Source organism: Halichoeres trimaculatus, unplaced genomic scaffold (assembly GCF_033239565.1).
Source record: "Halichoeres trimaculatus isolate MK-OKI-2021-1 unplaced genomic scaffold, fHalTri1.1 fHalTri1_scaffold_15, whole genome shotgun sequence".
Taxonomy (NCBI): Eukaryota; Metazoa; Chordata; class Actinopteri; order Labriformes; family Labridae; genus Halichoeres; species Halichoeres trimaculatus.
In genome coordinates this window covers 24,796,835-24,810,006 of record NW_027437193.1, presented here as the reverse complement: position 1 = coordinate 24,810,006, position 13,172 = coordinate 24,796,835, and the positions used below count along the sequence as shown (strand labels likewise).

Below are 13,172 nucleotides of genomic sequence, written 5' to 3'. Positions count from 1 at the left end.
ACTGACAACCATCTGCACCAGTCACTTCGCAGACAAGTCTGTATGAGCCAATCACAGGAGGCGTTGTTAAGAACCTGGGCGGGACATGACTTACAAACCGTTCGAGTTTTTTTGCCTTGTAGAATCCCGTCTCTTTTTAGTGAGTCGTTTTTTTTGGCTCGGCTCACTTAAAAGAGCCGACTCTTTCGGCTCGCAAGTGGCTCCTCAGATTTTTTTTGATCCATTAATTAGATTATTACCAAAAATAATGTAATGCAAAATATGTAAATTCATTACTAACAATATATACCTTGTACCATTTGACCTAATATATTTAACATACCCAACATACAAGAGTCATCTCAGACAGGACACAAGGTTCAATTTCTCATTGTATGTTAATTATTTATGAACTTTAAATAGTAAAAACATCGCCATTTGGTATGACGATTAGCTCAGCGAATCATAACATAAAATAGATTGGTATTGCAAAAGATACATAAATTGATAAAGTCCCAAGTGTGGATCCTGTTTCTTCTTGTTATTATCTGCCTTGTTTTGGAGAAAATGATCTCTGAGGGGATGCGCGTTGCTACAATCCAGTTTCCGTGCCGTTGTTGACCTGCAACTGTCAAACATCTTAGCTATTCACCAAGTGTCTTTCCTGGAAAAGGCTGGCTCTTAGAGTCGGATCGTTCACGTCCGGCACAGCACTGCTGCATCTTCAGTTGGTAACTGGAAAAGTTTGAGTCACATTTAATATTCGCATGTGAGAAGTAGACAAAATGTGGACGTAGTTCCAAACGTTGATGCTTTCTCGTTCATTTGGTAGCTTTTTGGTTTGAAGTAACGACATTTTAACCGTGACTGTCCAGCAACCTGTTAATCCGGCGAACATCTTTGTTTACATTTAGCGAGCGTAGCCATGCTAGCTAGTTTGCTCCCTCTACTGTACTTGACGAAATTAAAGGTATACTAATGCGGTACATTGCAAATATTCACTAACGCGTCAACAAACTAGTTGAAGTCCACATGCATGTATCCATAGTCTAATGTTTGAGTACGCTGACAGTTTAGCCGGAGATGTCACCAGATTGAAGAGTCCGCTCAAACTGACGGAGCTGATTTTGCACAGGTTGTGACAAAAACAGAGGTAAGCTTACAACATGACTTAAACACAGAAGAAACCAGCTTTTTTTCCTGTATAGTCAAGAGTAAACCTTAGTTCCATGCTGCTTTCCCTTCATCCTTCTGTTCCCATGTGCATCTTCTACAGTCTGTCAGGCTGTGTTAGTCAGGAGAGACCTCTCTGGTTCATGTCAGAGACTTGCTATGGCTGGAGGTTTAAGCCCACCCTACTGCACCCCAGAGTCATGAGGGAGAGCTTTTTGAACCAAAGGGTTACACACCCATTCAGTCATGCAAGACATCATCAGCCTTCATGCTGTATTGTGAACAATGATGGTTTATAAAGGGAACATATTTGTAATGTCATATATTTTTGTAATGATTGACCTAACTCCTTCATTCATTCATTCATTCATTCATTCATTCATTTTATCAATTTGTCCCTTGAAAGGCAATTTCATTTCCAGCAGATTCAAATTTAGACACAAAAACATAGAAAACATGCATGATAATATAAGCAGTATAGACATTGGTGCATAGTCAGTTCCATTTCAGGAAAGTAGATTAACATGTGGACTAATCAAACCAAGCTGTGCTCCTGATCAAGGAGAAGGACGGGGAATGACAAACTACTAGTCAGCAAATATACAGTAGCGGCATCACAAGGGTTGATGTTTATCTGGCAGACAGAAGGATAGCTCCTGTCTTCAGCTTGTGTCTGTGAAGTCTCTTTGACCTTGTGTAAACTTTCACCTACTCTCCTAGCTCCATGCTCTGGGTCAATTCACACATGCTTATTTTTTATTTTTGTTTTTAACTGAACAAATACTTAGTCAGCACATCTGAAACATGACACTAGCTGTGGGTTCATACCCAGCCATCAAAGTGTCTCAAGAAGTGAAGATGTGATTTAAGACACATTTGCTAAGATGCCTTAAGACGTCTTGGTAAAGTCAAAACATGTCTAAAATATGAAGAAATATATAGATGTCTTATGATGTCTTGGAAATACTTGTGTATCAAGATGACTTAAGGTGTTATTATTCACTATTCCTTTTATATCTGGTCATTTTAACATTTAATATTTTTTTCAGTTAGACTTTCAGTAGTGATAACAAAAAAAAAAGAATGAAAAACCACATGACATACTCAGAATTTAATCATAAAACAATGAACTGAATCAAATTGAATTGATTCCTGGATAGTGGGGCTCATTCCTCTGGCTCCTTACCATACCTGTAACCAGAATAAATGCTGAGCTGAGAAATGGATCCTCCTCTTGTGATCTTTGGGAATTGTTTGAACCCGCTAGATTCAATACAGTAATCAAGCATAGAAAAAAACATAGTTCTAAATTCTCTATGGTTCATTCGAAGCAACTTGATAAGGAATTGGATTAATTATAAGATTTATTTGCATGGCTGTATTTAATAATTAGCATTAAGAGATGGTAATAAAAAACAGTAAGTGTGGACGGGTGCAGCAGCAGATTATGGTGCACAGACTTAACGTTTCCAACTCAGTTTGGTTCCACAGTAAGCTCCATATACTACATATCAGTATTCACAGTAAAAAAAAAACTTTTAATAATTAAGACAGTCAGGCAGCGTAAGGGCAAAACTTTGGTCAAACTCTGTAGATGTGACCCATCACTGACATATCACATAAACTTTCCTCTGTGGATCATTTTATCATCTCTGGGCCTTGAAAAAATGTGAAAGGTCCAGCAAGACCTGAATGTAACCATAGGGACACAGTAAACATTGTTTCCTTATTATAATGCTGTTCACATACCAAGCAAACCGGACTCCAACTCTTTTAGAGACAGAGTGACAGTATGTGAACCAAACACAGCACAATCATGTCCTCACAAAGAAACACAAGTACAGAAATATGCATGCATTCTGAATTGAAAATATTCAAACGTTGTGTTTTGACTTTTTCTAGCAAGATGCTTGGCTGTAATCAAGGCAACAATAATTTAACTAAAAACTCTTCTCTTTATCAGGTCAGCCAGCCTCAGTCAGAGAAATGGAGTCTCTTTCTCCGAGGAGGAAAACTAGCTGTGTGCGCCAGGAGAACGCCTGTCTTAGCTTTCAGGATGAACAGCTCATCACCGACCTTGATGCTGTGCAATATGAACTGGCCTCCTTTAAGACGCAGGTATTTCAATCATCCACAGCACAAACTAGAATAGAATAGAATAGAATAGAAAATACTTTATTTATCCCCGAGGGGAAATTCAGGAGTCACCGCAGCATTTAAGAAAACAAAAGTAAGAAAGAGTATAGAAAGTGCAAAAATGTCCATAAGAAATTAGATGACGACATCCCGTCCACCACTCGTCCACCACTCTCCAGCCCAGCCAGCCTCCACCTCCACAGGGTCCAGGACTGAGCCTCCCCAGCACTCTGTTCAGTCTCTGTCTCCTGGATCCTGTCTGTTCACAGCAGGCGAAGCTCCTCCGATGTGTCGCGGCGTCTGATGTCTGCTCCGTCAGCCACGTCCGTGAACAGCATGATGCCGCTGGATTAGCACAGCTAGCTCATCCATCCCCCGGAGCGAGATCCCACGTTCCCAACAACGATGGATGGAAGGACAGGTCCACGTCGTCACCTCCCAGCTCACATCCGAGAACAAGCACGTCGTCCTCACCTCCTTCTCCTCAGCTCGAGGGAAATCATCAAGCCCTACACTAGTTAGCATTTACATGCTACAGGCTGCTAACAGCTAATTTTGCATGTAAACAATGCAGCCATGGTTACATGTAGGATCTCCAGACAAACACAGGAGAAAAGTAGTAAAAAAATACGGCCGAAGCCACAAAAAGTTTGGTGTCCGTGACCGACAACGAACCACACAAAGTGATGATCCACTCCAAACACAAAGACGACGAAAAAGAGACGAAAAAACCACAAGAAACGGACAAAGACGAGAGAGCTGCTGCAACAGGCAGCTACCCGGGTAGCGCCTAGCAACCGTTTATTGATTTATTTTATTTATTATTTATTTATTTATTTTATTTTTTTTATTAATTTAACTAGATTTCTCATATCACACATTCGAGTGCAAATGATTACACTGAGGCACTATGTGTTCTTATTTTATTACCTCCACCAAGGAGGTTATATTTTTGTGAGAATTTGTCTGTTTGTCTGTGAGCAACATAATTGTAACAAACAGATCTGGGTGAAATTTTCAGGAAATGTTTAAAATGGGATAAGGAAGAAGTGATTCAATTTTGGAGGTGATCTGGATCACCGTCTGGATCCAGGATTTTTTTAAAGGATTCTTTATCATTGTGAGATAGGGCTGTTTTCACCATATGTGTATATAACTCCATGATGAATGGTTGGATTGCTTTGCAAAACAACACAAGACAAGGTCACCATAATTTCTGACAGATGTGAAAGTACGATCCAGATCCTGGCAATATTCTGGATACCAAGATCTCGAATATGAAATATGTACTGGGTCATCATCATTTTTTACACTGTCAGGAAACAAATTATCGTACAAACCTGCAACTAACACTTAATTGTAGCAAACAGTCTGCTGAAAGGGAGTATAACGTTAAAGTAGGACTAAAGTGTTGGTGACAATCACAATATGCTTGGTGGAGGTCTGTGCTCTCTGAGGGCTTTTCTAGTTTATTCTTTAGTCTGCAAAAAAAAGTTTTTCACCCTGATGCTAAAATACAAAAAGTAATAGCATTTAAAAAGTCTGTTATGTAAGCATAAAGTATTTGAAATAAATGCTCTGTGTTTTTTTGCAGGCTGGCCTCAGGGGCTCCAGGGTTGGAGTTAAAAACAATGTCGCAGTCATGAGTGAACAGATTTGTCAACTTCAAGCGGCGCTTGAGGCTCAGGCCAAAGATCTCAAGTAACTGTCAATTCATTCTTCTGCTTTGATGAATTTACAATGGTCTTGTCTATTTATATATAAAACAACCCCCTTTGACCTTTGATCTTTAACTTTTTGTTCTGGAGCATGTTTAATTGTAGCCTTTTATGATTCATCCTTCTTCAGAAAGCTTCAATCTGACCACCAGCTGGTTGCACTCTGATATTCAGACTACTTGTGTTTGTTTCACAGAGCGGCAGAGCTGAGGGCAGAGTGTAGTCAGGAAGCAGCAGCTCAAAGTGACATCGTGGTGACAAATCTCAGTGAGGAGCTGGCTGTGCTCAGAGAAGAGCTGGACGGTGTAACAGCGCTGTGCAAACGGTGATGCTGCTCACAGCTTCATCCTGTTTTTTGTTTTTCTGTGCATAAACAAATTTGATACCTCGAGAAACAACTCAAACACTATTTTTATTTCATCTGCAGTTTGCCCTTCCTGCCACTTTCTAACTCTATGCAGTGTTTGACTTTAACTGTTGACTCTACATACTAATGGTGGAGTCATATTTGAACTACTGATGTTCTTCCTCACCCCTGACAGAACGGAGCAACAAAGGAATCAAGCTCTACAAAATGCTGAGAAACTCAAAGAAGCATTCAAGGAATACAAAGCCACGATTTCCATAAAGCTTAAAATGGTACATCTGATTTATTTAAACATTATTTCTTACTAATCTGATGTTTTTGATATCAAATAACGTGAAAAAGCCATAACCAGGTATGCTTATTTGTGTCTTAAAGGTGATGGAGAGTGAGTGCAAACTGAAGGAGAGCCTCATTGTGTGTGACAGAGAAAAAAAGGAGCTGGAAATGAAGTGTTCAGTGTTTGAAAGGGAGAAGCTTGAGCAAAACCAAACAATTAGGTTTGCACCTATGGTTGATTTTATGATCTCATCACTAGAAGCCGTAAGATTGTAGCGGAGTTTTATTTTTTAGAAATATCTTTATATTTTCTTTCCTCTTGTCTGCGTTTCAGTCGGCTAAAGGAAGACGTGAGGCGATCTGAGTCCACTGCTGCCAGCCTCCAGGTGCGGCTGGAGGAGGTGGAAAGGAGGCTTAGGGAGCAGGAAACAGAGTGCAGGGAGCTGGCCTCTCTGCAAAAGGAGCGCGAAGAGTTACGACACCTCACCCAGAGTCTGGAGCAGAAGGCGGCTCAGAGCCTCAGAGAAGCTCAGCAGAGCCAGACGGAGCTGGGCAGCCTGGAGGCGGTGCTGAGTCTGCTGCACCTACGAGAGGTGAAGAGGAGTACACACAGAGTTACTCTGTCTGTTGTGCTTCCGTATCACATGTTATTTTTCAGGATCCCACAGAGGTAGACCTGAGGGACCAATGAATGAAGAGTGTATTTGTTTTCGGGAAACTGGTTTTGGTTCCATTTGATTATCAGAAACAGGCGGTCATCTTTATCACTGGTCTTGTGCAGGGATTTACGTGTTTGCTGATCTCATGTGTTATATAATTGCAGGCTGCTGGGGGGGCATTGTGTACTCGGCCCTGCATGTTGCCTCATGTAGACTATTCAGGAACTACACACCTGCTCAAGCTAAAGCCAGGTATTGTGACATACCTCATGTTTACCTCATCAAGTGTTAAGTAAGGATTATTTACAGACATTATCATTTCAGTGAAGCTGCTCGTGTAGTATAAACACAAAGAGTCTTTTGTCTTTTGCCTCCTGCTTTTTTCTCTCCATACACAACTTTTCTAACTTAATTATTCTTTTCTGAATCTGGAATTACTTTTTGCTTACCAAGACTGAATTATGTCAGGGAAAGACTCACTCTGCATCAGTTGTAGCACTTGAAACATTTCTGTAGATGTTTTTGTCAAACAGAGATAGGTAGGTTTGTACTTCAGAAATGTTCATTTGATAATAAAATGTTGTGTTTAAGGTAAAACTACAGCCAATAACTTAACATCGCTGTACCAAACTGCATAAACAGAAGTTTATTTAGTTTTCATTTATTGTTTTTATTGATTTATTAGCACTATTACTGAACTGTTGTGGAAGGTTGCTGTAAATTGTTGCAGCAATTAATTGTGGTTAGCTGGCTAGATTATTCTACACTACTTCAAAAAAAAGAAAAATCCTGCACTTGATGGCAGCACCTGCCGCCAAATAACTTGTAGCACTGTTGTCGCACTAACTAGGTTTTTCTCCTGTCTGAATTCTTGCTTGTGTTGTCATCACTTTGGACGACATGTCTGCTAAATGAAACTGTAAAACTGTATTTTCACTGATTCCCTGTCACCCACTTCTCCCAGGTGAAGGCTATCAGCAGCTTCTTCGAGTGCTGCAGTCAAAAGAAACTGAACGAAGCAAACAGAACAGCCTGGTCGAGCGTCTTCAGGAGCGTCTGAGCAGAGCCCAGGAGGAGATCTCCACCCTGCAGAGCTCCATGGCTCAGAGAGCCTCACAGTACCAAAGCCTCCACACTGAGCTGCTGGACAAAGTCAGCCAGGCCACAGACACAGAGAAAGAGGTGAAAACGTAATCCACTATGATAGTACCCTTTCTTTTCAAAAACTATACTTTATTTGTTAAATTTGACATTTAAACACCAAATTTTTCTTGTGAAGGGCTACATCTTCAACCTTCTTAACATCATAGAATAGAATAGAATAGAATAGAATAGAATAGAAATTACTTTACTTATCCCAAAGGGGAAATTCAGGAGGAGTCACAGCAGCAATCAAGAAAACAAAAGTAAGAAAGTGTATAGAAAGGGGAAAAAGGTCCATAAGAAAATAGATGATGACAGCTTGTCCATCATTGTCCAGTCAGCCAGCCTCCACCTCCACAGGGTCCAGGACTGAGCTTCTTCAGCAGTCTGTTCAGTCTCTGTCTCCTGGATCCTGTCTGCTCACAGCAGGTGAAGCTCTTCCAGTGTGGCGTTGGTGTCTGATGTCAGCTCCGTTAGCCATGTCTGTGAATAGCATGAAGCTACTCTGCCCTCTGATATTTCCTCTGTTGCTGGGTTAGCACAGCTAGCTCGTCCATCTTATTGGAGATAGATCTTACGTTCCCAATAGTGATGGATGGAAGGACAGGTCCATGTCGTCACTTCTTAGCTCACACCTGAGAACCAGCATGTCGTCCTCACCCCCTTCTCCTCACCTTGTGGGGAAACATCAGGCCTTACACCAGTTAGCATTGACATGCTACAGGCTGCTAACAGCCGATTTCATATGTAAACAATTAATGCAGCCATGGTTACATGTAGGATCTCCAGACAAATACAGGAACAAAAACAGTAAAAGATATCACTGAAGACAAAACCAGTTTGGTGTCCATGACCAACAAATGAACCATACAAAGTAATGATCCACTTAAAATGCAAAAATGATGAAAAAGAGATGAAATAATTACAAGACATGGACAAGGAAGAGAGAGCTGCTGCAACAGGCAGCCACAACCAACAGGTAGCAATAAATACAAAATACCATTAGGGCAGTCAAACAAAGAACTTTTTAAATCACAAATAATTGCACTAATAATAACTCATAAATTTATTTTACAGATCATCTAAGCTTTTATGTGACCTCTAAGAGAACTTTAAGGAGAATTTTTTTAAGTTTCAAAGGGTTCTCCCTGCACTAAATGTTTAAATGATGATACCGTCTTATCATCATGTTAGCTTTGACAGGCTTATAAAACACATATTACTGCTTGTTGCTCATTACTAATTCTCAAAGGTGAGAATATTAACTGTAACATCAATCAATCAACTATGAATCAGTCTGTATTTATTTAGCACAAATTAATAAAACATTACCTCTGTTAATAAGAACTCCCTGTGGGGGATAACATTGAGCGTGCTTTCAGGCTCATCAGTCTTAGTTATTAAACTCACAGTTTGTTTGTGATCTGTTTCGTTTCAGTTAAAAAGAAAAACTGCTCGTGCTGCTGCGCTGGAGAAACAGTTGCAGGAAAAAACCTCGGCCTACACTCAGGCCGCGCTGACCAACACCGAGCTGGAAAATCAGCTGCTGGTATAACTCTGCTCTTATATTGTTTTATCGTTTATTGTTCATTTGGTCATTGTTTAGCTGCTGCCACTACCTGTTGCTTGTACTTGTGCTTACATGCAAATGGACTCTCTTTCTTTTTGTGATGACAGGAGAAAAGCAACACTGTGCAGCATTACCAGTCACTGATGACCAAAAAACAAAGGGAGTACCAGCAGTCTTTGGAGAAGTGTAGACAGTCTCACACTCAACAGCTCAATGAGCAGCAGCACAGAACAGAAATGGTGATCTATAAACACAATTCTCTCTCTGTCTTTTCAGTTAATCTTTAAAGTTTCAGTTAAAATTTTAAGCCTCTGTTTACCAAGCTTATTCAGGTTTACCCGTTAAATCAAAAACTGTTTTAGAAAAAGACAGAGGAGTCAAATGCAGATGTGGTATGCCCTTCAGTATGTAATGATCTTTTTCTCCTGCAGTTGCTGTTGTCTGTGGAGGAGGCTCAGTCTCAGGTTTTGGAGATGAAGCAGGAACTGAGCACTGTCCAGAGGGAGCGAGACGATGCTCAGGAAGAAGCTCTCCTGCTGCAGAGCTCCTTAGACCAGCTCACACAGGTCAGCACTAATCTTGTTATCTCTATTTATTCATATGAATTTGCTTCGACAGGGGCAATGCAATAAGTACTGCTTCATAAAGTAGATGGTGTCAAACTAGGGCTAATTTGAAACCCCTTTCCCTTTTGGGCTTCCAAGTTTAACAGAAGTTACAGAGTGTTGCCTGAGTTTAAGATACTAAAACCATAAAAAGTAGGGGAGACCAGGTATGGTTGTAACATGGTGATAGTTTTAACATCACCAATTCCACCAATAATATAGTAATATAGGAGTCATGTGATCATTTCTGTATTTACCCACTTCCACTCTGGTCACACAGGATGACTGTCAGAGCTGGAAACAGTTGCATGCAGATTCAATAGAGAAAAAAGTGAAGACTATATTTTGTTTAGGACTTATACTGTTCCAGATAAAACCATTTGACTTATATCAGAATAAACTGTAGTTTTCCAGGCAAAATGTTGTGCATTTTCTCATGCTAATCTACTTTACTGTGCTAATACAGCTAACTAAACACTGGCTGACAGGGGTGGTGATGGTTGTAACACATCTTTATAAAGTATCACAACCATCCCCTTCTGTTCAACTAAGAACATTTTCCTGAATTTAGAAATGCTACATAACGGCCGCGCAGTGGAAAAGACAGACTGACAGAGGTGTGCCTGCAGATGTTTTTTTTTTTTTAAAGCCTCTAATGAAGTCACAAAGAACAGGAAGTCAGTCAGACCAGACAAGAAGGCACATGGGATCTGCCATTACTACAAATCACTGAAGAAGCTGAGGGTCCAGTGATATCCCAGTGTAGGTTACCAGACCGATTGTTATCCCAGTGTGGGTTTCTGGAGCAGCAGCAGGGTTTTCTCTGAGGGTCAGGATGAAATGTTGCTCCTCAAAAAAAAACAAATGCAAACAACCATTTGTCACCTGACTTTGACTTAAATTAAAAATGCACACACACACACACACACACACACACACACACACACACACACACACACACACACACACACACACACACACACACACACACACACACACACACACACACACAGTTTTCTGTTAGACCTATGCGCTCTTTACGCAGCTACACTGTAGTATTTGGGCATACAAACTGTTAAGGATGAACTCTTGAGTCAAACAGGAAGTGAGTTATGGTCAGTCACAGAGAGAGAGAGACATTGTTCTGGATTGTTCCATTTCAGTAAACCTCTTTTTGAGGGGCGTGACCTCTGTTTTCCCTTTTTTGTCTTACTGTATCAACTTACCCCAGCGTGTGTCAGGACCTACCCCAGTAGTGGGGATAGTTGTGACAAAGGACCAACATGTATCTGACATCACCTGGTGAGGTCGGTGATATTCTTAGAGGTTTGAATTGGTGCCATTTGTAGTAAATGAATGTGGGAATTTTGCATCACAGTTTAAGAGCTCTGACTCAAAAATTCAGTGAGTTGGAGGTGCTGAAGCGACAAGTGGGCACAGCAGTTAGGATTCCACCCTGGTACATGCTAAATACTTTAATTTTGCTTAATGTGTAGCAGAAGCAGGCTGATGAAAGACTAAGTGAGGAGTTGCTGCAGAGTTTCAAAGAGGAGGCGACTCAATCTGCTGCAAAGGTTTGTATAAAAACATGATCAACATTTTGGACCAACACAAAACAACTTTCACACAACCGCAGACACGTCATGAAATGTACCACAACCAAAGGATGATTTGACTTTTGTTTGCACATCAGGTGTGTGAGCTGCAGTCCTCCCTGTCAGCATACAGAGAGCAGATAAGCTTATACCTGCAGCAGATGGAGGAGGTGAAGAGGAACTATGAGACCGAGCTGCAGAAGAACAACGACAAGGTGAACTGCCATGCTCTGTGGGAAACTTTCAGACCACTATTATCTGTAAGCATTTCTGTCTTTGCGTCTTGCACATGATTCTCAGGCTGATTTTTCTCCTCCGTCTCTCCCCCTCAGATGTCCTCCCTTCAGGAGAAGCTCCACAGTGCCAGTCTGGTGTGTCAGAGCTCCAGCGAAAAGAACCTGCAGCTGCAGCTTTCCCTGCAGCAGCAGCAGACCATGCTGACGGAGAGCACCGCTCACATCTCTGAACTGGAGGAGAGTCAGAGCCAGCTGCAGACACAGGTAGGCCGGTCCATGTACAGCTGTGTCCAGTATTTAAAACACCATGAGGCTGGGTTTGAGATTTAACAGGAACATGTTGTATGTATTTACATTCTTCTTACTTTATTTTCTTTCTTTTTTTTCATTCCTTTTACTTTATGAACATCACAAGCGAAGTTAATGAGCAAAGAGTTAAAAAGTCAAATGAGGAACGGAAAATTACATCAGCTTTAACAAGCAATAAAACCCTCTGAAAAAAAGTGTGTCTATAACTCCCTGTGAATCATATTTAACAAACAGATGTACTGTTAATGCATTAATTACACATAATTGAGGAAAATACCACTTGTAGAATAAGTATCAACTAATATCTAAAACCTTCTCAAATTTCCAGTTTATGGGTTCCCACAAACAAGTTGCATCACAGTGAAACTTCAGCCTCTGGGCGACTTTCTGCTTTTTAATCTAGTCACAAAGAATTCCATGTTGGGCCGCCAAAGGCCAAACTCCCTTTCATAATACCATGATACAAGTTATGTATTAAAACAAATGTTGAGTAAGATTAATCGACTGAATTCACCAATCTTACAAACACAAGCCAAGTTTCTTAAACATGTTCTGTTTCACTGCCCTGCTGTCGACAGACATTTCAGTCGGGACAACTCTCCTAAAAAGCTTTTCTTTATTTGCCTTCAGGAAGTTAAATTTGGCGGTAGGGTTGCAAAATTCTGACAATTTTATAAAGTTGGAAACTTTCCATTACATTTTCGGTTATTAAGGTAAACTGATGGAAATCAACAAATATTAAACATTTTGGTTTGTTACAGGTAGATACGCATGCAAACAACTCTAATCCAACATTTTCAAATGACATTATAAATTAACTTTCAGGGAATTTTCCCCTAAAAGAGTCTAACTGTCAAGAGTATAGGAATTAATATTTGTCAAGAGTATAGGAATGAATATTTGTCATAAGCAAACATGCTCGTAAATAGGGATGTCCCGATATTACATTTTCACTTCCGATACGATACCAATACTGCAGCATTGAGTATTGGCCGATACCGATATTAATCCGATACGATATCAGCATTAAACATGCATACTTTTATTACTTATTCTGTAGTATGTCTGTCATGTTAGAAAAGGCTTAATTAAGTGATATTATTCAAACAAAGAACAGTAGTCAGCAACAGTAGGTATGAGGAAAAACTGACCCATTTATTATTAACCAATGGGTGACAGAAGTTTTAACATTAAACATAATAATAGTAATTGAATAAAATAAAGAATAAATAAGAAGACCCAGAAAATAACCTAAATAAATCAAATAAAAACAGCAGGAGGGGAGTCTGGAATGGACTGCTTATATCGGAGATTTTAGATGCATTCCGATACGATACCGATACTTGTTTTTTTGCTGATATCGGACCGATATCCGATATTAATATTGGACTGGGACACCTCTACTC

The 13,172-nt window shown here is 40.2% G+C and overlaps 1 protein-coding gene across 1 annotated transcript in view; it reads left to right on the top strand.

Moving 5' to 3' along the window:
* The first annotated feature begins 619 nt into the window (after positions 1-619).
* Positions 620-13,172, top strand: part of ccdc18 (coiled-coil domain containing 18) — a 28,540-nt gene continuing 15,987 nt past the window's right edge. The window contains exons 1-15 of the mRNA XM_074687731.1: positions 620-1,132; positions 3,116-3,270; positions 4,883-4,989; positions 5,203-5,331; positions 5,549-5,645; positions 5,749-5,870; positions 5,984-6,242; positions 6,473-6,560; positions 7,273-7,490; positions 8,890-9,000; positions 9,129-9,260; positions 9,453-9,587; positions 11,123-11,200; positions 11,320-11,436; positions 11,554-11,721. Coding sequence (XP_074543832.1) covers positions 3,139-3,270; positions 4,883-4,989; positions 5,203-5,331; positions 5,549-5,645; positions 5,749-5,870; positions 5,984-6,242; positions 6,473-6,560; positions 7,273-7,490; positions 8,890-9,000; positions 9,129-9,260; positions 9,453-9,587; positions 11,123-11,200; positions 11,320-11,436; positions 11,554-11,721 — 1,893 coding nt within the window. The 5' untranslated portion in view covers positions 620-1,132; positions 3,116-3,138. The remainder of the gene's footprint in view (positions 1,133-3,115; positions 3,271-4,882; positions 4,990-5,202; positions 5,332-5,548; positions 5,646-5,748; positions 5,871-5,983; positions 6,243-6,472; positions 6,561-7,272; positions 7,491-8,889; positions 9,001-9,128; positions 9,261-9,452; positions 9,588-11,122; positions 11,201-11,319; positions 11,437-11,553; positions 11,722-13,172) is intronic.